This window comes from Gossypium raimondii, chromosome 3 (genome assembly GCF_025698545.1).
Source record: "Gossypium raimondii isolate GPD5lz chromosome 3, ASM2569854v1, whole genome shotgun sequence".
Classification (NCBI taxonomy): Eukaryota; Viridiplantae; Streptophyta; class Magnoliopsida; order Malvales; family Malvaceae; genus Gossypium; species Gossypium raimondii.
Genome location: NC_068567.1, coordinates 45,349,191 through 45,372,233, shown reverse-complemented (window position 1 = coordinate 45,372,233; position 23,043 = coordinate 45,349,191). Strand labels below are relative to the sequence as shown.

General features: G+C 30.6%; 1 protein-coding gene and 1 long non-coding RNA gene across 2 annotated transcripts; both read left to right on the top strand.

Annotated features, from left to right (window-relative positions):
• The first annotated feature begins 3,430 nt into the window (after window positions 1-3,430).
• LOC105794419 (protein ESMERALDA 1) lies at window positions 3,431-11,153 on the top strand. The gene is made up of 10 exons (XM_012623574.2): window positions 3,431-4,098; window positions 5,070-5,139; window positions 5,866-5,933; window positions 6,058-6,146; window positions 6,856-7,053; window positions 8,334-8,538; window positions 8,669-8,836; window positions 9,725-9,892; window positions 9,978-10,168; window positions 10,458-11,153. Exons 1-10 carry the CDS (start codon window positions 3,733-3,735, stop codon window positions 10,618-10,620), a joined length of 1,686 nt encoding a protein of 561 aa, XP_012479028.1. The 5' UTR covers window positions 3,431-3,732; the 3' UTR covers window positions 10,621-11,153.
• A 5,559-nt stretch (window positions 11,154-16,712) lies between these two features.
• Window positions 16,713-19,915, top strand: LOC128039809 (uncharacterized). Its single transcript, XR_008194488.1, has 3 exons — window positions 16,713-18,585; window positions 18,714-18,786; window positions 19,547-19,915. It is a non-coding gene; the product is annotated as an uncharacterized LOC128039809 (long non-coding RNA).
• Window positions 19,916-23,043: the final 3,128 nt, after the last annotated feature.

Genomic DNA, 23,043 nt, shown 5'->3' with positions numbered 1-23,043 from the left:
ATGGTTTGACTAACAATTGAACTAATGGAGGTACCAATTTCAAAAAGAAGTAGTTTAGGTACCACATCGACTGAAAAAATATATGTATCAAAATGAAAAAATGGTATAATTTAAGTATCAATTTGTAAGTTAACCCAATTAATATAAAATCTTGTTTAAGTTTTGCCTATTTCATCATCTTATCCAGCAAAAGTTTTCTTAAGATATGTGATTGTTGTTAACCATTTTTAAGATAAGGAACGTTATTTTATATTGTATCGATTATAGTTTCAATAGATGTGATTGGCAATTTCTTACTAATCTTGGCCTTGGGTGATATGTTTGATTTTATTACATATACCAACTAAAGATTCCTTCTATAGAGCTTGGCAAGAGGATAAATACCGATACAGATAATAATCCATTTATCAATTTAATGAATATAAGGACATGTCATTGTCCATTAAGGCATTTTTACGTTAGGGGGTGTTTATGGACTCCTCTTCTCGTATCTAACTATGATATTAATATATTTTATATTTATTTAAGTTCGGCTCAATTCAATTCGAAGGTTATGCTTAAATTTTTGTTCCAGTTTATTCATATTTGTAAATAATTAATTCAAACTTATTTTAGACTCGTCCTATATTATTTTTTAAAAATTTAATAAATTTATATACATTTTATTTATTAAAATTTTATATATAGTCATCTTAACAATTTTTAATGTTTTTATTAATACTACTATAAAATTTGTTTTTATGTGTTATAAATTACATAATATATAAAGATAGCATAATATAAAACATTACAAACTTTTAAAAACGGGTCAAGTCGGGCCAGGTTCGGACCTTAAATGTTCAAGCTCGAGCTATATTTTAAATGAGTCTAATTTTTTTGCCCACGTCCATTTTTCGAGCCTAATATTTTTGTCCAAATTTTTCTAAAATTCAAACAGACCTTCGGGCTTGGGCGGATAACCCGGTCTATGAACAGATCTATCTAGAACCCATGTTATTTTTATAATAGGTTTATCTTAATTCCTAACCTCAATTGTTGGATTATTGAACGGACTGGATAGAAAATTAATAAATTGTTCCAATTTTAACTTGTGATTTATTGGTTGGATGTCCATCTTTTTTAAAAAATAACTTGGATTCAAATTTCCGTTGCATAAAAAATAATAATAAATTATTTAGATTGTTTACACATTATATGAAATTACATTGACAAATTATTTGATACATTTGGAGTAGACTAATCCCTTTGTCGCGGGTTCTTTTAAAGAGATAAAACAACTAGCCGCAAAATGTATTCCATTCCCATGAGCGAGGTTGAACTCTCAACTACATGGTTGAGGCATAAGGAGAATAGCCACCATGCCAACCAGCCACAAAATGTGTTACATTCCCATGAACAAGGTTGAACTTTCAACTACATGGTTGAGGCACAAGGGGAATAACCACCATGCCACACCTCGTGGTTGGGTTCAATATTTTAAGGCAACAAATGCGTATGTTAATATTTAGATATTCACTTCGCCTATAATTTTTTTTTTGATAATTGGAGGAAGGGAATATGATTGCTTGGTATCAAACTCAAGCTCTCATACTTACAACATAATGCTCTTGTCATTAGACTAAGAGATTGTTGGCATAAAATTTTTATTTCTAAATTAAAATATTAGTTTAGAGATAAATAGTTTACCTTGGGACAGTAAAAATTATTTGAAATAATTAAATATATTATTTAATTGAAATAACATTATTTCTTATTTTTAAATAATTAAAACCTTATCCAAATTTATCACCTAAAAGATCTACCAATTATAAAATTCTATTGATTGAATTATAAAACAATTATCGTAGGCGTTATCCTTCCAAAAGACGACGATCTCTGTTCAAAATCTAGTAAATTTGATTTATAAAATTTTAAAAATATCAAAATTTCTAATATATACTTTATTAATTTTATTAACTTTTTGTGATTCTCTTTAATTTTAAAAGATCTTTTAGGTTTGGCTTAATGACAAAACTGGCCACTAATGTTTGCATGTTTTGTCAAAATGACCCTAATTGTATTTTTGAGCCTTTTTTGATCATCAACTTTTGTTTTTTTTTTCCAAACTGCTTTTTTTAACAAATTTAATGAAAGTAATGTTAAAAAAAGTTAACGAGGATGATGCGAGGATGATGTGAAATTTCATATGTGGAATATTTTAATGAGATGTAACTTATTACATAAATAACCCTATAAGTTAATTACATGTAAAAATAATAAAATAAATAATACATTAAATTAAAAAACTCTTAATTTAAAGAAAATAAAGGTAATTATCTAAAAAATTTACTCAAGAGAAAAACTTCTTAGTAAACAAATGTATGAAAGATTGAAACCTTGAATTTTTTATTAAATATATTAGAAAAACAGTTTGAAAAAAAATAAAGGTTGATGGCAAAAATTAGCCACTGGGAACATATAATAATGATAGAGATTAAAATGTGAAAAAACTTTAAAATTAAAGTGGAAAAAAAGTATATTCTTTTAAGTCGATGGTTGAACTCAATACCAATTATACCATTGTCTGATTTTTATTTTAGGAAACCAATTTCCAATAAAAGCATTATATAGGAGATCAATATTGATGGAAAAAAAACTTAAATAGCTAATAATTAAACCACGAATTCCAAATTAAGTCTCCCTTTCTTTATTGAAAATTCTGAAAAGTAAAATTATGAGAAGAAAAACAGATAATAGCTTATGAAATACACAATGCAATGGGTTTAATTACAATAAGATTAAACTATAAAATAATCACATTTATTTGTTTCAGATCATATTTTAGTAATTTATATTTGAAATATTATGTTTTAGTCACTTATGATATCGTTTTGTTATGAAGTGGTCACTCTACCGTTAAGCTTCATTACCTCCTTAATGGCTGTCCTACGTGGCAGTCCAAATGAGTTTTAAATGTCAATTTAGATGTCTTACGTGGCAGGCCAAATTAAATTTATTTAACAAAAAACATATTTTAATTCTAGCAACTGGACATCCAAGTTGGCATTTAAAACTCATTTGGACTGCCACGTAAGACTGCCGTTAAGGAGGTATCGGAGTTTAACAGTAGAGTGACCACTTTGTAACAAAACGATAATATAAGTGACTAAAACGTAATATTTCAAACTTAAATAACTAAAATGTAATCTGAGACAAATAAAAATGACTATTTTTATAGTTTACCCTTAATAAATAAAAAAATATTGACCAAAACTTCCTCTTTTTAACTTCAAAACGTCAAGATTGATGCCTAAGAATGAAGTAAGAAGAATGGAGTTTTTTCAATAAGAGAGAGAGAGAGGATAAAACATGTGATGTGAGTGAGTTTGGAATAAAAAAGAACAATACTTTTCCCTTCCAAACACACCTCCTATTATTATTTTCCCTCCCTCCCAAACACCACTTGCACGTGCTATCCTCTTTCTCTGCCCTTTCCTTTCGATCACTACAAACATCCAATTTACACCCAAAAATTCAAATAAAGAAAAGAAAAAAAAAAAAAATTCCTCTTCGGCTCTTCCTCTCTCTTTTCTTTTCTTTCTCTCGTCCCCACCAACAGCAGAGAAAGGAAAAAGAAAATACAAAGCTTTCATCTTCCTCTATAACGTAACCATTAAAGGGGAAATATATATAAAATTTAAAATAAACAGAGGAACAATTTCTTCTTTCCTTTTCTTTTTTTTGTTTTTTCAAATGCACGCAAAAAATAGGATTCCAAGTAGCGGCCACAGCACCCCATCACCGCCGGCGTCACCACTACGGTCACCGAGGTACCGCCACGGAAGGAAGTCGGGTCGGTTTAGCCCGTTTCAACCGGGGCGGACCATAGCCCACCGTCTCGCTTGGTTACTTCTTTCGGTTCTTCTTCGTCGACAAGGGATTTTTCTCTTTGCTCCTCTCATTTACATCTCTGGGATGCTTCTTTACATGGGCACCGTTTCGTTTGATGTGGTTCCCGTTATTAAACACCGACCCGCACCCGGCTCTGTTTACCGGAGTCCCCAGCTTTATGAGAAGCTTAAAATTGATATGAATGCCGATAATTCCTCTGCTGATGCGGTGAGTCACTTATTTTTTATGTTCCTTTTTACTCAATTCTGATGGCTTATTGGATCTTATTATTGCGGGTCGATTTTTTTTTTGGTAAGATTTTCACTTTTGGCTCGGATTTGTCTTTTGAACCATTTTGAATTTCGAGTTTTTGTTTGATTTCTTTTCCTTCTTGGTTTGGATCTTGGTAGAATTTGAGGAATTTGGATAATATAGTTGCCTTTTTCCTGTTGTGTTATTGATAATGTGTTAGACTTTAGATTTCCGAATAGTTCCTTGAAATTTAGAAATAACGTAAAGATTTTAAATTTTTTTTCTCAGTCTGAAGATTACCGAGAAATAGAATGCTGAATCAGGGAATCATTTTTAGCATTATTCCTTTTTTTTTAATAAAAAAATCACTGTTGGTTGCTGAGGAAGTAGACCCTTGTGTCTTGTTGTACATGTTTCATTTCCAGCTGTAACAATCTTTGGGATCGTATCTGGATCTGAAGAACATGGAAACTGCATTGTCTAGCCAGTTGTCTTTTTTCTTTATATATTGTAGTAAAAATAATTGCAGCTTAAGTGAATTGAATCCAGAAGCTTCCGTTGATTGATTAAATCTTTAGGCAGAGCAGCACTGGCGGATTGTTGATGACTTGCTTCTTCTAAATCTAACTTGATAATTAGAAATTAGTCTTTTACAGAAGCGGAATATGAATAAATCAAATCACTTTATTACCAGAACACTAGGATGGTAAACAGTCGCTATGGTTTCTTTTCATAATTGGGTTCATTTCTTCTTTGCTTGTATCAGTGCGAATTTGTCAGAGTATAAATCTAATTATACTGTCATATCTAACTTTTGTAGTGTTCTATACTGCAACAGTTGCACGGTGAAGGGTTTGTAGATTTTAAATTGATTATTGAGATTTACATCTGATGCTTATTCATTATTTGTTATTATATCTTCCCTAAACTTATTGAATTTGTTGTAGATTTCGACTATTTGGAAAAATTCCTACAAAGGAGGGGAGTGGAGGCCTTGTGTAAACAAGTCATTTGAAGGTATGGAACTATGTTTTATTCCCTTTGTTTTGTTTAAGAAGGTTATTATAATGTTTCTGCAGCTTCGTTGATATTAATTAGATTCTTATAGTTTTCTGACAACCATAATGTGGCTCTAAAATATAAATATATACATATCGATGAATCTCATTCTTGGCATTACTTTTGGCTAATGGAACAAGTTGCTTATCTTTAACTTGTATCTAGTATCTTCTTTATTTTTTGGGTGATCATAGATGTTGCAAGCTTCTAAGTTTGACTATAAAAAATTGGAATAGTAGTGATTTTCTAAATGAATGGTACATGTCAAACGGAGTTGGGATTGCACACTTTGAAAAGTGAAAATATGTTGCTTCTGATTCTTGGCCCTCCCTTATTTATACAAATTATAAATTTCCTGGCCCACATATATATCTAGATTAGATGTAGAAACCATTTGTTAAAGGTCAGACAACTCAGTTGTTGATTGACTAGGTTTTCAGGCTGGTAAGTTGATGATCTTGGGTGCTGAGGATTGCCAATTTGGTCCTTATGTTACTGACATTTTGAATGTCACTCATTTAGAGTTCTATGTGCCATTTCTGGTGTTTTGCAAATTTGAGGTATTTGCTTGTTTTCTATGTGCATGTATATATGCATTCTCCAATTTTATATGCATGAATATGGATTTTGATTGTTGACTATGTTCATTAGTTTAAAACTGGGCTGTTCTTTCAACCACTATAGGCTTACCTGAATCAAATGGTTACATATATGTTGAGGCAAATGGAGGCTTAAATCAGCAGAGGACTTCGGTTGGTTTTATTTCTCATTGGTTTCTATTAACAATTTACGTTTTACCTCCTTTTTTTAAAAGCTTATATATTTTATGATCTCATTAAATATTTTATCTACTTGGTTGTTTTGGATACTCTGTAGATATGCAATGCCGTTGCTGTGGCTGGCTATCTTAATGCAACACTTCTAATCCCAAACTTCCATTTTCATAGCATATGGAGAGATCCCAGGTTTGTGATATTTTATTTCCAGTTGTTATGTTCTTAGTGTACCATCAAGGAGAAGTGTACAAAAATTTAGTAATCAACTACCAGGGAAAAAGAAAAATAAAAAGGGGGGGGGGGGGGGAGGGGAGTCTCACTTCTCTGACAAATTATCTATTGAGAAGCTTAACCTGAAAGATATCCTATGATCTGATTCTCATGGAGAGGTTCATTAATAATAAATTTAATTTGTGTCCTGAGCTGTACAAATTTGCTATACTGGTAGGTTTGGGATGTGAATCTTTGTTGATTAAAATATTACTGAAATTAGGTGTATTATTTGCACGATATTTTTGGGTTGAGGACTCCACACTTTTTGAAATACAAAATTTAATACTACTGGAATTGCATTTCAAGCCAGATTGGGATTACTATCTTTTCATTTCAAGTAGGGAAGAAAAATTTTGAGGAAGTGTTCAAATGAGAAAAAAAAAATGAAATGAATTAAAAAAAAAAAAAACTATTTCCTCAAATGAAAAAAACTCTGGAAATTTTTCTTGAACTAACTTTGATTTTCAATTTTCTTGGTTCTGTACCTCATTTATTTGTTTGAACATCATTTTTTTCTTTTGTGCATTACCCTTGTTCCTTTCAGACTCTTGTGATATGATCACATTTTACCAATCGTTTTGTTATCATGTCAACTGAAATCTGTGTACCTTCTTAATTTTTCCAGCAAATTCAAAGATATCTATGATGAAGATTATTTCATCAGTGCCTTGAAGAATGATGTACGAGTTGTTAATAAGATTCCTGAGTACATAATGGAACGATTTGACAACAATTTGACTAATGTTTACAACTTCAGAATTAAAGCCTGGTCATCCATTCAGTATTATAAGGATGTAGTCCTACCCAAGCTCCTCGAAGAAAAGTGAGTTTGAACATTATTGTTACTTAATTGTTTCTTTTTAGGGCTCTGTTCACCATTGCGTTTCAAAAGTTCTTTTGGAGGCAAAAGCACTTTTGGAGCGATAAACAATGCTAAACAGATAAGTTTTAAAGGGAAAAGTGCCTTTGAACCCAGTTTTTGCGTTTGGAAAAGCTCTTTTGGAGTCGAAATTCATTTTCAACCTCATTTATTATTCAATATCTTTTTCATATTCATATTGAGTATAATTATCTGTTTTAAAATTTATTTCAAATATAGCATTATATATTTGACTTTGTAATAGTTACATTTTAATAGTTAAAATAGGATTTATGTATTCAAATTAAATCTTACAAATAATTTATACTAATTGCTTAAAAATATTTAAAATTTATATTTGATACATCTAAATATTAATAATGAATTACAATAAATTATTTTTATATATTTATTATAATTTAAGTTGATTATATCTTAATATTAATAAATTTTAATATAATTTAAATGCATATTTTTATTTTATAATATCAGTTTAAAATGGATATTTTATCTTCTCAAAAGCACTTTTGACAACAATGTTAAATACTTGAATCTTAAACCAAATTTTTTAAAGCTCTTTTTTCGTTGCAGTTTTTTGCAGTGCTTTTCAAAAGTAATGGTAAACTGGCATTAAGTTTAGCTTGTTTACTTGAGAGATGTATAGAATTCTAGATATTATTGCTAATTGCAACATTGGAAAAATACTTTTTTGCTAAATTTAACCGTTAACATTTATCCATTTTATCACTTAAACCTTAATTTAAGTTTTGGATCACTTTGGCTTTCAATTTTCAAAATTTAGTCAGTTTTTCTTTTTAAAAACAGAAAAGTTGATTGAACAGTTAAAATTTTAACAATAGTCTTTGTGAATTTTATTGTTGACGTGGATGATATTTTTAAAAGATTTTAATGATTTTTTTAATTTGTTGAATTTTAATAATTTTATGAAGTACATGTGGATTGCCATGTGAGTTGCCACCTCAATGTTAAAATTTTTATGGTCTGTTAAACTTTTCCATCTACAAAAAGGTAATTTGACTAAAATTTGAAAGTTGAGAGCCAAAGTGATAAAAAAAATTAGGGCCAAAATGACCAAAGGAGTAAATGTTAAGGGCTAAATTAAGCATAGGTTGGCATTTTTGTTACCAATTTTATTTTCTTCATCTTGTAATTATCTATCAAAAAAGTACACTGTTTGTTCTTGTCTTAATTTCAGCTACTTGCTTTTTGATTGAATGACTCAGGATTATAAGGATTTCTCCTTTTGCAAACCGCTTATCGTTTGATGCTCCTCCAGCTGTCCAAAGACTGAGGTGCTTGGCAAATTATGAAGCTTTACGGTTTTCAAGTCCAATATTGAGCCTTGGGGAAACTTTGGTTGCCAGAATGAAAGAGCTCAGTGCAAATAGTGGTGGCAAGTATGTTTCCGTGCATCTTCGCTTTGAAGAGGTTAGTGTTGTGATGATCATAAAAAGGATTACTGCTAGGACTGTTGGCAGCCATAGGTTTCCCCTGGTAAAAGATAATATTTATCAACTCGGTTTTTGTAAAATGTGTATAACATACTCTTGATTTGCAGGATATGGTTGCTTTCTCTTGTTGTGTATTTGATGGTGGGGAGCAGGAAAAAGAAGACATGAAAAAAGCAAGGGAAAGAGGTTGGAAAGGGAAGTTTACGAAACCTGGACGAGTTATACGCCCTGGAGCAATCAGGATTAATGGGAAATGTCCACTTACTCCTTTAGAGGTACTCTTGGTTGCACTTTTGTTGTTTACTGAAGTTACTTCCAATTTAAAATTAAACTGGATTGATCTTTACAAGATGGTAATTCAATTATTGATAGTCATCCGAAAAGCAAAGAAAATTTTGTTGGTGTTAGATTGGAATGGTACTTGGTAGATCAGTGTAGCTAAAAGAACATCTATATGAACGGGTTTACAGGTTTTCTTGATTATTTTTTGCTTGTTTGCTGATGGTAGTCAGAGGATCTAAAAATATTAATATTACCTGATGAAATGATAAAATTTCTATTCATTCTCTGATTTATGGCATCAAATAAAAACTAGAACTTTTAGACTGGCTTGCAATAAATTAATAGCAGGTCTTACCTGACAAAAAGAATTCATTAGTTGTAATTATGGAACTGCTTTTTCTGGTCCAGTCATTATATGTTGTTCTGTTCTGTCACCTGGTCATAATCTATTATTTGTGCAAATTGAGTCAAACAGTAGGGACTCAATTTACCCTAATAAAGTATAGTGACTAATCAACATTCTTGTATATTTCAAGGACTGATTTCAGAATTTGACCACTCCTTTATGAATTCTGGTTCTGTTTGAAGTAATGGAATCTTAAGAAGATGACTTACTATTGCTTTTGTACTGCCTTAGGGGATTTCTTTGACTATTTGATGGTTTAATTAGTTTGTTGCTCGACCTTAATAAAGGTGGCATATTTAAGTGACTATTCATGTATATTTCTTTGACTATTCATGCGACTTGGTAAAGCATTTCTACTGTAATGACCGATGTTCTTGTGTTAACTAGCATGAAATTAGTTCATATATATATGTACAGAGAGATTTTACTTCTCGTATCAATGATAACTTATTTCGTGTTTTCTCTCACGTTTTAGGTTGGATTGATGCTTAGAGGAATGGGGTTTGATAACAATACATATATCTTTTTGGCATCTGGAAAAATATACAACGCTGAGAAAACAATGGCTTCATTATTGGAAATGTTTCCCAACTTGCAAACAAAAGAGATGCTGGCATCGGAGGAAGAACTTGCTCCATATAAGGTTTGAACATGGGAGATTTCACCTCTTCCTTTTTTCCCTCATTTTGATTCTTTTTCATCTCTTTGACTTGGACTACTGCTTTCAGAACTTTTCTTCCAGGATGGCCGCCATAGACTATACTGTTTGCCTTCATAGTGAGGTATTTGTGACCACTCAAGGTGGAAATTTTCCTCATTTTCTGATGGGGCACAGGAGATACTTGCACGGAGGACACTCCAAGACAATTCGACCTGACAAGCGAAAGTTGGCATTACTATTTGATAATCCTAATATTGGGTATGCATTTATCTTAATTCTAAATCCATGTATACTTTTAAGTTGCCTGTTTTCCTCGAAGGACCAAAATGATTGATTTAGTTTGGGGATAAAAAATGATAAAAAATATGCGATCTCTATTAGGATTTCGGCCAAAACAGGGAGTGGTTTCTCCTACAAGTTTAATGGCTGTAATAGTGTAGACAGAAATATTCTTAGTGTTATTATTTTTAGAGAGCTAAAAAGTTTGAAAATATTAGCAGTTAGATAAGCATGAAGAAATACATATTGAAATAGTATCTTATTCCAGGTGGAAAAGTTTCAAGCGTCAAATGCTGAATATGCGGTCTCATAGTGACTCAAAGGGATTTGAACTCAAAAGGCCAAGCGATTCAATATATACTTTCCCATGCCCTGATTGCATGTGTCATACAAACAAATCAGCAGACTCAAGATCATCATCGGCTACGTGATCAGCTTGGAGAGGGTTTTGATGGGCATTTCTTGTACCTGTATAATTTAATGAGCACATCTTGCTGCTGACCCCCCTTTCTGTGTCTGACTTCATTTTGTTATCCTCTTAATGTTGCAAGAGGGCACACAATTTGGTTTTGGTAGCTTTGAGGATTTTTTTCAGAGGTCACATTGATTTATCGGTCTAATTACTTCACCGGGATTGAGTTGATGGGGAGTTGCATCTTTTTGTATATGATGCCAGAGAACGGGAAATCGACAATTTTGCTATTTGAGGGGTAAACCCGGCATTACCCGGAGATTGTTTCACGATTGCTGTTGCAGCTGCTGTATCTAACAAGCTGTGGTTTAACACATTGTATTCTTTCACACCCTGGTTTTGTGATTGTTTGTAAATTTAGTTACAGTTTGAAATTTAAGAATTGTTTGAGACAGGAAGGAATTTGGTGTACATTGTCAGAATTCATGTAACTTTTTTCCCATTTCAAGGATTTCTTTTTGATAGCAGCAATTCAATCTGGAGTTCTTTTTAGTCCTTTTAGTCATTGGTCTGTTTCAGACATTTATCTCACATCTGTATTTTCTTGTTACTTTCATACAGGAATCAAAGGGCATTTGTTCTTCGAAAGGGGTTTTGCTTAATCTGTCTACAAATGTTCCAGTCTTTATCCCATTTTTAATAAAGCTTTTCTAGGGATGGAATTAGAGCCGGCAATTTCTGATGCACATGGTAGGGATAATATTCAGACGTGTAATTTTGTAGTTTAATTTCTAGTATATATGTGTATATAGATATAGTTTAATTGCACCTCTAGTACCTGTATTATTCAGACTTATGAAAATTTAATCCTGCTTTAAAATTTTAGGAATTTAGTTCAATCTAGTTTGAGCGTTGGACTTACAATTGATAACATTATTAATTAATAACAGAAGTATAGAATTTTAATTTTAAAATTTTAAATTATTAATAGAGAGATTCTTTTCCTTTTATTTTAGGCTTAAATTACAAAATGATCCATAGGTAATACTCTTTTTCTAAGTTAATATCTAATTTCTTTTTGTAAATGATACCTAAACTATACTTTGTTATCCAAAGTGATACATAAACTATATTTTGTTATCTAAACTAGCCCAACAGTTAAAAGAAATTATTGTAGCTAATCATTTTGTTACATGTGGCAATTTTAATTAAAAAATCTAAACATCATTTCCTTAAGCTTTAAATAAAACTTATAAACATAAAACAATCTCTTTTGTTTCATGCAAGAACTCTAGTAACGAAAAATTTAAGAACTTGTCGAAAAATCCATCCAAACCTAAATTTTAACAAGCATCTTTTTTGTTTTTAAATCTCGATCCCGATTTCTTTCTCACACTGATTTAAAACTCGTGCTATTTTTCTTAAAATAATTTTCTCCATTTTCTATATATTTCGCATAAAATAGTTAATCTTGATGAACCTTTATAATGAAAAAAACCCATATAAAACAAGAAGCCTAGTTAAAATATGAAATCTAAATTTGAGATAGAAAAGAAGAAAGAAAGTTATTTTTATTTGGTTTCATGCTTTATCTAGGTTTTTTTCATTATAGAACTTCACCCAGTATTAACCATTTTATGAAAAGCTTATAGAAAAGAATGAAGAATTCTTTTAAGAAAAATAATACAAGAGTCTTGAATCAGGGTAAGAAAAAAAATTGAAATTGAGGTTTAAAAACGGAAAAAAAAGCTTGTCAAAATCTAGGTTTTATTGTTGGAAATTGCGTTTGGATGAGTTCTCCCATGGGTTCTTGATTGTTACTAGAGTTCTTGGGTGAAGAACAAAAGAGTTGAATATATTTATAATTTTTTTTGAAATAATTTAAACTTTTTTTGAGTTTTATTTCAAAATTGCCACGTGTAACAAAATGATTGACTGAGAGATTTTTTTAACAACTAGGGTAATTTGGATAATAGAGTATAATTTAGCTATCACTTTGAAAAAAAGTTTAAGTACAACTTGAGTTAAAAAGTATAATTTAAATGCTATTTTGTTGTGGTTTAAGCCTTCACTTTTTTTCAAACAAAACCCTTCAGTAAATCATTTTTAGTGTGGAATCTTGTTAATTGTAAGTTATAATTAAAACATACATAACATTGGCATAATGATAAATTTAGCCTTCAAGTTTACATCTTTTGTCAATTTGACTATTATTTACTTTTTAATTAAATTTGGTTATTAACCTTATAAAAGAGTTAAATCATTTTTTAAACAAATATATTGAATAAAACAGTAATTTTAATGATGTTGGCGTGGCAACCCACGTCCACATGTGCTTCATGTTGATATGAAACTATTTATCTTATATGTCACGTCAATAAATAATTTACAAATTATAATTTTTTTAAAAATATTTAAAAAAATAAAAAATGTCATGAACTATTTAGCCTTTAATGTAAGTCAAGGCAATAATACTTACATAGCTTCTACCTTAAGATTTTCATTGTTCACTTCATTGTGTTGATTTTGGTCCTAAACAGCTCATGATTTCATGAATGCTTTAAAGAATTCAGCCTTTTAAAAAATCTCAAAAAAATAACCACAATCCTCATTCATAAAATTGATCTCTCATTAAGAGTATCCTGCTTATATCTCACTTGAAAACCAAGATATGAGAATCATTAAGAGCACAATTCATCTTTATTTCTCTGCAGTTAGTACTTTTATTTTACATCATAAGAATAGGCTGGAAACAATAATTTCCAAGTGTCACTAAAAGTATAATATGAATTAGTTTTCTCTTTGAAAAGAGTTAAATTAGTTTTTAAAAATAAAAATATTGACTAAAACGTTAAAATTTTAAATATGGTAGGTCGCATGGTAATTTACATGTACTTCATGCTAAAATTTTAAATTTTATTAACTTTTATAATTTTAAAATTTTCACTAATTAACCCAATAAACATAATCATACTCCACTAAAAAGGTTCAAAGCCAAAAGCTACCTCTCTTAAATCTTGATTTAGTATTCTTCCAATTCAATTTCTCTTTACAATACCTTCAGTCTTCTTACTTGTCAAACAATTTTCATTTATGTAGAGGTTGTTGGAAATTGGTTTTTATAAACATGGCTAATGACTTTTTTAGTAAAGAAAAAAATCTAAATGTATGATACATTTATTCCATAGTTAAGTTATTATTGGATTTTGTATTACAATGTGTAAAATTAAATATATTTAGACAACTAATTATACACTCAAATTAGAAGCTTTTATTGTAATTTGAATTATGAAATAGTCAAATTGTTAAATGAAAATATTCTCATGTTCTTTGATCAATCATAAATTATAAATATTTATTAATGTAATTAAAGGTTTTTTTATGTTAAATGTATAATAGTAAACTTATGTTTTGATAATTGATTTTTTAAAGGTTGCTATGAATTCATTTATGGTTCTAAGATGAATTAACTTAAAAGTTAATTAATACTTAAGTTATTATTAATAAATGTTAAAGAAAAATTGTTTAATTTTCCTTTTGATCTTCTCCTATTACTTGTACTACATGAATAAAAATCTTTAAAGTTCTTTTGTAAACTTTAAAAAACTACCTAAATTCTTATAAATGTACTTATTTTAGGAGGAAAAAGTGTTGTTTTGGGGAAGTTTTTACCTTCTAACTTGTGTAGAGCTTAGAACTTGATTATTACAGAGATAAAATTAAGTCTCTATAAGTTCATAGACCTTCAAGAGGTGTGCAACACTTTGAAGTGATTTGGTTGAAGTCTTAAAAGGTAATTGCATCAAAACCGTGTACACCAAGTGATGAGCAATTTCACCTTAAGGATAAAGAGTTTAACCCTTGACAACAACGTTAAAGTTCTTGATTCTTCAAAACTATTCTCAACAAGTGTTTTACTTGCAAGTAAGTTGTTTATTATTATAATCATCATAATTATTATTATGGCTTTAACGAAGTTTAGGGTTTGTTAAGGATCAAATTTTACATAGTTCAGGTTCGCTAAGGATCAAATTTTAGGTACCTATCCAAAATTTTACTATTGCTCAAAGGGTTTGAATGATTTACCATGTTGAGAATAAGATAATGGCTATTATTGTTGTCGAAACCATTTTTAAAATTTGAAAAAAGGGGATCGACTTTGAAAATAAAATGGGAGTCGCCACCGATATTTTATTGAAAGTGTGATCGGATCACCTTGAAAACGATTTTAGGTTTGCGAATTTTGAGAAAACAGGTTCGGGAGTCGGTTACATACGAGGAAGGGTTAGCACCCTCGTGACGCCCAAAATTGGTACCGAATTGATTGTTTAATGTTTTAATGTCGAAATTTTGAAAAGATTTTAAAATACGATCCTTTTATCTTGAATAAAATGAATTGGATGATAAGGCTTACTTATTTCAAAGAAATAAATTGTCACACTCAGAAGTTAGAGTGCGACGTTTCAAATCCTCAAAATTAAGTTTATCTCTTGATTTTTAAAACCTATGCATTTTGAGAAGGGAATCTGATCATTTGGGTTAAATGAGAAAATCAAACCCAGTAAGTTAGGGTTCGATTTCACAAAATCCATAAATATCAAATATTGCCTTTATTTTCATTTGTTAGAAGAATCCTCGTCTCGAGAAAACGACATGTCACATCCAATGCGTTAGGACACAACGTGTCGAATTCCCGAGAATGAGTTTTTTATTTGTGTGTTAATTAAAAGGGATATTTGGTTTCTTAGATCCCGAGGAAGATTGGAATCCAGTAAGTTAGGACACAATCTTTTCGAGGATCCCCGATTCCGAGTGTCGCGTTATTTGAAAGCTTTTTTTGGATAAAAACACTTTTGACATTTAAATGATATGAAACGTAATCTTTTGAATAAATAAAACAATAGAAGAATAACGTACAACGCGAAATGGAGATTCGTAAATCAACGTACACTAATGTATGAAGAATAATCAAGTAAATAAGCAATACAATACATAGGAGTAACAATTTCAGTATCTCACATTATGCGAATACTAACATCCATGTTTGAAAACCTAATTAAAATAATCAAGGAAATACCAAACAACTTAACACAAATAAAATGTGCCAAAAGGTAATATGAGAAAAGAGATTTGAATGCATATTCACAAAATTACATGAATGAAATTTTAAAATGAAATAATTAATGCAAAACTTGACAACATTCAAGAATGGGATAATGAATATTAAATGAAATAATACTACCTAAATGAACTTTAAAGTAAGTATTATAAAAGGAAGTCAAAATAAGTAAAACTTAAAATAATATACTTGTATTAATCAAAATAGACAATATATGAAATGAAAACTCAATATAAATAATAATATAATATATAGGAAAAGTTGAGATAGCAAAAATAAAATAGAATATTGAAAGAAATGAAGTGCATACATGCATAGAATAGGTAAAAAATGATTTGAAACCAACAATAATATATGTATATGTAAAAATAATTTTAATGAGAGTCATATATGTATAAAATATATATGTATATAATTTAAAATTAAGTAATACATATTACATATGTACATATACACAATAAAAACAATCTAAAATAATAGGAAATAATAAAGTAACACATAGGTATATAGGTAAATAAAAATATGATCAAATATGATAATAATAATAATAACAAACAGTTATAAAAATAATGATAGTAAATTAATTAACAACAAAATATTAATCAGGACTAAATTAAAATGAAAACAGAAATTTTAGGGCCAATCCGCAATAAATAAAAATGAAAAGAGACCGAATCGGGTGCGGAGGAACAAGGAGGGAGTAAAGCGGAAAATAACTCCGCCCTCCAAAACGCTGCGTTGCGGCATGGACTAAAATAAAATGAAAATCAAATTATAGGGCGAAAATTAGAAAATGAAAAGGAGCGATTTGAACACACAACAAAAAGGGAGAGGACCATTTGCGCAAATCTCCCCACAGAGGCCAAACGCGCGGATCCTTCCCTCGGGTCGGGTCACCGCGCGGGTTAAAGGCCATTAAACGACGCCGTTTTCAAAAATGTTTAAAAGCTAAAAAAACCTAAGTCAACAGGTTTTCAATCCATTTGGCAGAAGAAAGGGAGAGCGTCGCTTCTCGCTTCCCATTCTCTGCACTTTCAAATCCCAGGCCTCTGCCCTTTCCACTCCGATTCTAGAGGAGAAGAAAGGCTTCATCGGCGCACCCCCGAGGGTAAACTCCTCCTCTTATTCTCTTATTCACTTTTTTTTTTATTTCAACGAAATGAGAACAGAGGCAAAAGAAAAAAATAAAAAAACCGAATCAGAGAACCAAAATCACCTTTTTTCAGTTTTCGTTTGTATTGATTTTTTCTTTTTTGATACAGTGTGCGGGAGTGTGTTCTTTACAAATACTAAAAAAATGGCTTTATAGCCGAATCGAAAAGAAACGAGAAAATAAAAATATTTTTTTCTCTGCTATTTTTCTCTTTTTCTGTTGCTTTTTGTTTTTTCTTCCTTCTTTTTTTGCTGTTGTCTTGTCGTTTGCTGCAGGTACGGGTACGGAGGCCAACTGGAGGCTCGTGGTGGCGCTACGTGCGTGAGGGAAAATCTACTGGCTGCGGCGCTAAAAGTTTCCTGCTGCTAGGGTTTCTGCTCTCGGGTTGGGATTTGGGCTGATTGGGTTTTCTGGATATTGGGTTATGGGTTTGTAACGGGATTTTGAATTTTGTTGTTTATTTATTATTTAGGCTTTTTATCAGGCCCGGGCAAAATTTGGGCATCACAACTGTTGAGCTTCGTCGACTTAACAAGGCCAAATCGGATTCCCTTGTGTTCCTCACAGATTTAAAATGTTCATATATGAAGTTTTGACAAAAAGAGAGAGGAAGATATGGAGTAAGAGGGAGCAACAAAAGGAAGCTTGGTTGTAACACCCCTCACCTGGAGTGAACCAATACATCATGAGCAAGGGATGTCACATTTGGAAACTAAGGCTACTTAATCAAAAATCAATTTAAAAACTTTGTTTTAACATAAATAGACTCTTTTGAAGTTTTTTAAGTCGTTTCTAGGCTTTTTTTAAAGTTTCGCACTAATTTTATTATTTTGCAAAATTTTCATTAAACCCTAATTTGTGACCCGCATTGTTTTTTTAAAATAAATATTGCAAAATTATTTCAAAAATAAGGAAATATCCTAGTGGTTAATTGATAAATGGAAAAGCATGGAATTAATTTAAGGTCCAAGTTTGAATTGTTTTCCTTGCAAAATAATTAAGTTTTGCAAAATCCTTTGTTCTTTTTAATGTGTGTGCCATCCATACCCTTGAACCCTAGGTACAAATACAAATTTTTCTTGTATTTTTTAGCTTTAAGTCAATTTTCCCTACCCTAGTTGTTCACCCACTTCCTCTCCTTTATTCTCTTCAATTTTCTTTCTTTCTTCCCCTGTGTACCGTCGCCCAAGCCACCAAGATTCACCATCAATTTCTCTTCTTTTTGCAACGGGTTCTTGCACCATTATTTTCCTCTTCTTGATGTCATTTTATCATAAAATTTCCAGCCTTAAATCTGAAATTTTAGCACTCAAGATCGGCCTCCATTGGTGCCCTAAAAGAACTCTATTGCCGCCCCTTTCACATAGCTTGTGTAAGTTCTTGTTTTCTTTCAATTTTTTAATGAATCTTGTAAGTTAAAAACCCAAACTTCTAGATTTGGAATTTGGGTGAATTTTAAATATTTAATGGGAATTTTTCTAACCTTTAAAGTGATTTCAATTATGGTTTTAAATCAGTCCTGATTTGCTACATTGGTGGTGGTGTGCAGCACCTAGAGGCACAAAAGGGAGCTGTTGTTTCTTTATTTTTTCCATTTATTTCCAGAAACATCTTGGGTTTTTGAACCCTTCCTAATAAGCCCTTAATCACGTGTAATTAGGAAAAAATCAATCTTGATCGATTGGCGACTCAGATCTAACAATTCGGGAAGCGTAAGTGTGGTTGATTATGGATTAGTGTGTAGTTTTGGTTTAGATATTGAGGAAATAATGTTAATTTATTAAATAAATAATTTTAACCAATGATTAGATACTAATTTTATAGTATTTAAATGTGTTAGGCATCGACTTAAATGCCCCAAACCAGCAGTGAAGCCAAAAGACATTTGCGCTTACGATTCACATCAATTCAGTGTAAGAAATCTAACTAGTTTAGGTTCGAAAAATATATGTAATTGTAATGGTTGGATTGAACCCATAAGTGGGTGTTTGAGGGCTATTTAAGATATATATTGATTGATTTTAATAATGATTTTTAATTTAGGTTAATTTTAAAGCTTATTAGAGAAACCACAAGATTTACAAGTGTGATGTGAAATAGCATAAAATAAGGTGTGGGTCATAAACTCAATAACTTGATTGGTGATAATGACTATTATGATTTAATTGATGGTTTATCTTGCTGATTGGGCTTGGCTTAATTAGCTAAGTAATTACATTTATAAGTGGCTGAATCATGTATGTTTTGAGCCCTAACTGCTTTGCATGGTAGCAATATTGCTAGTTTAACTGAATGATTGAATGACTGACATTGTCATAATGTTTGGTTGATTTGATGTATGATTGGTTGGATGTACAACATGTTTATGAATGAAAATAAGGCTTATGCATGATATGTTCGTACTAGTGATTTGCCATGATATGTTTGAAAGACTGCTGCTATAAATGCACACAGAAAAGTTGTAAATGTAGATGAAATTGTGATTTGTTGAATAACACCATCTTTTTAGTAAATATGAAAGTTGGCATATTTATTTCATTCATTGAAAGCATTCGATAATTGTGGGCATGTTGAACATGCCAATTGAACGTAAAAGTATTGAATTATGGTTATGTATGAGATTGTATAACATATTGCATGTACATTGGGGTGGTTAATTATTGTGGTTAACAGAGGAGTTCCGTAGAGTACCAGCGGCATATCAAGTCCGCATTATTCGTAGCCAGTGCATTGCACCTGAAGCACCGAGGGGAATGGTGGTTTTATCGCACTATTTGTTATTCAACAGATTTTCTGCATTTATTGTATTCTGTGGTTTATACTACATCGAGCTTTGATCACAAACATTGGAGTTTGGCATACGGGTTCTAGGGAACTTCTGGTGTGTAGCAGATGGTTGGGGTAGGAACCTTTTTGCATTGCATCATGCTCACGACATACTCAAATGTTACTGATTTATGCTATGTATTGTATTGTGTTGTATTGAATGGTATTAAAATTAATGATTGTTATTCAAATGAATGATGGCCCATGCTCATACACCATTTGACATCGATTTGATAATGATTATGTAAAGATATGAAATTTCAATGATGGTTTTGTGTTCTTTTGTAATGCTAATATGTTTCACTGTATTCGATATTTGTGTTTGCTTAAATAACTGTTTGACTCACACTAAGCTTTCGTAATCTCACCCCCATAGTGTTTAACATTTTAGGTAAACCTCGAAACTAGGGCCAAACCCGACATTCGGAGAATCACCTTGGAACTTAGACTATTTTTAATAAGTATTAATTAGTCTTTATTGGTTTTGGTTTGTAATTTTTAATTATTTTTGGTCTGTGGTTTGGTAAGTTTTCATTTGGGGATTTTTGCATGTATGGATTGCTCAAGCATAATAATCGGAAAATGCATAATATCGGGATTAAGTAAAATTTGACATTATTCCCTAATTTTCGCTGCATTGCAAAGGAACTGTTTTTAAAAAACAAATCGATAAGGCAACTAGGTTTCCAAAATGACTTGAAAAATGGTATTTTCTGCTGCATTAGTTTAACATCGAGTCTTTTTTACAAAGAATACCGACAAGAAAATGGTTTTTCTAAAAAAAAAATATTAACAACAAAATGAATCTTAAGTATAGTTGACCTAATAAATGAATGTTTTAAACTAACACAAAAGTACAACTACAAGTTTTCTCTAAAATGACTTTATTGAAGATCTTCAAAAGAAACGTAAGTTAGCTTATCCATTTTGGTGGCTAATGTAGCCTTCTCAATCTAGCTATAATGTCTAATCCAGGTTTGGGAGGTTACTCAATGTCACGACATTGAGCTTCGGTTGTCGCGGCACCAAGGATAGATTACTCTAATTACATGTCCAATGTTGCGACAATAATTTTTGATGTCACGATACTGAGGACAAATTACCTAAAACATGTTTGAAACATCTAAAACCAATTTTAGATTATCATCAAACATTCCATATCACTTCTAACCATTACAAAACATAAATCCCCATCAAAACATCATATAATTAAACATATAGCTCAATCAAAATTTAACCAAGTTTTTAAGGTTAAGAAAATGATCAAGATTCTTTAAGTATTTTCACTAGAATCTTGTCCATATGCTTTTGCATCAACCTATGTACATGTCATAATCTATAACCAAAAGATAAAAATCATACTCTTTTCCAAGCTTTGAGATGTGATGAATTGAGATGATATCTTCACTTTAGAGCTTCAACTCAAATCTCTACCTACTCATTGAAAAATAACGTGTTAAGCTTATAAAATCTAAATAAGTACATCAAGAATTAAACTTACCATTTAAAACAACCAATGTTAACATTTAAATACCTAATTAATGATAATATTCAATGAAATTAAATTAAATTAAATAGAAAGTAACCATAGTGAATTATTAAACAAACATTCTATAGATCACTTGCCAATTCATTTATATGACCATTTACCATTTAAATTATTAGCTCAATTGTAGACTCAATAGAACACGTAAGATATGCGAAATTATCACTGAATCAATTACAAAAACGTGCATACGCTATCTTACACCAAAGTGTAAAAATTAATGGACTGTATCGGAGTGCCACTATCATTAGCACCAAAGTGCGAAATTACTAAATTGCATCAGAGTGCCACTATCACTAGCGCATAGGAAAATTTCCTAATGGCATGCCATCTATATCCTACTAGTTCACACCTTGTCTACATGGGCATTTATACGTTAAATTCACTACATTTACTCAAAAATTAAAAAAAAATTAAACTTTACACATTTTACAATTTAGTCCTTATTAACATGAAAATTTACTATACTCTATAATTCCACTATAATATTACTTTTCGTCTATTCAGTAATACCTCACACCTCATTAAACCTTATTTATCAATATTTTAGCTCACATGTCTAATTTTGTATATTTTACAATTTAGTACCTTCTTACAATCATTTCAATATACCAAATCTACTCATTTTGTAATTAAAATTAAATTCATATTTTCACTCCTCATTCATCAACTTTATATATAATATTGACATATAAATTAATCATATAACCATTTGAATATAAATTGAACTTAACTTAAGTTCATATAACTTGCACTTACAATCAAGTGCTTGGATGAGCTTCTTTCTTCTTCCTTCACTCTTTTGGTACTTCTTTTCCCTTATCAAGACCTTTTTGATCACCTCTGTTCTCTTTATCTTGAACTTTTACCCAAATCCTCTAACTTCACTTTTCTCTCTTCCAATGTGAACACTAGTTAACTTCACAAGAAACTTAACTTGCTATGAAGTTTTTAATCTTGAGGTGGTTGGAAATGGTAGAAAGCACCAAAATGAAACAAAGTGAAAATTTTCTTAAAAAGGAGATGGAGGATAACATGAAAGAGATGATGATTGAAGAGGTTTCTCCACTTTTCTATAACAAAAATATAGTTGATTTAATATTTTAAATTATTAATAATATTTAATCAAAAAAAATCTAAACATTATCACATACTTCCAATGGCCCACATTTAATTTCAATCTCATCCACAATTCATAACACTCTTGGTTAAATTTCACTTCTAATCCTTCATCTTTTTCCCACCAATCTAATTCAATCATTCTTTTTTTTTTATTTAAATTTTCATACTTTTTCCCAACACTTTTCACACTATTGCGATTTAGTCAATACCTTAAATTAATTTCTCTCAATTCAAAAGTCTTTTTAATTCCCTTTGATATCCAACTACCTTTTCTACTAATACCTATGGTTCCTATTAATTCCTACCTTTTTAAATCCCAAAATAACACTATTCTCATCTTTAGGGATGTTTGTGATGTTACATTGGCTATCAGGAGAAGGATGTTTGTTATTGTATTCGTGATTTTGAACTTTTTTATTTGGATTATTGATGGTCTGTAATCAAGTAAACAATACTTTTATACTGTACTAATAGTATTGCTTGGGTGATGCTTAGAAATGTTAAATGCGTGATGATTGTTGCATGTTTATCTAGTTTCAAATGTTTTACATGTACTTGTATGAGTTTGTGATTATTTTTACTCTAGGGTTTTGTAAAAAAAAACCAAATAAGGAGATTGATTGTGTAATTGTTATTAGTTTGTTATATGCTACACAAAATGTTTCAAGACAAATAA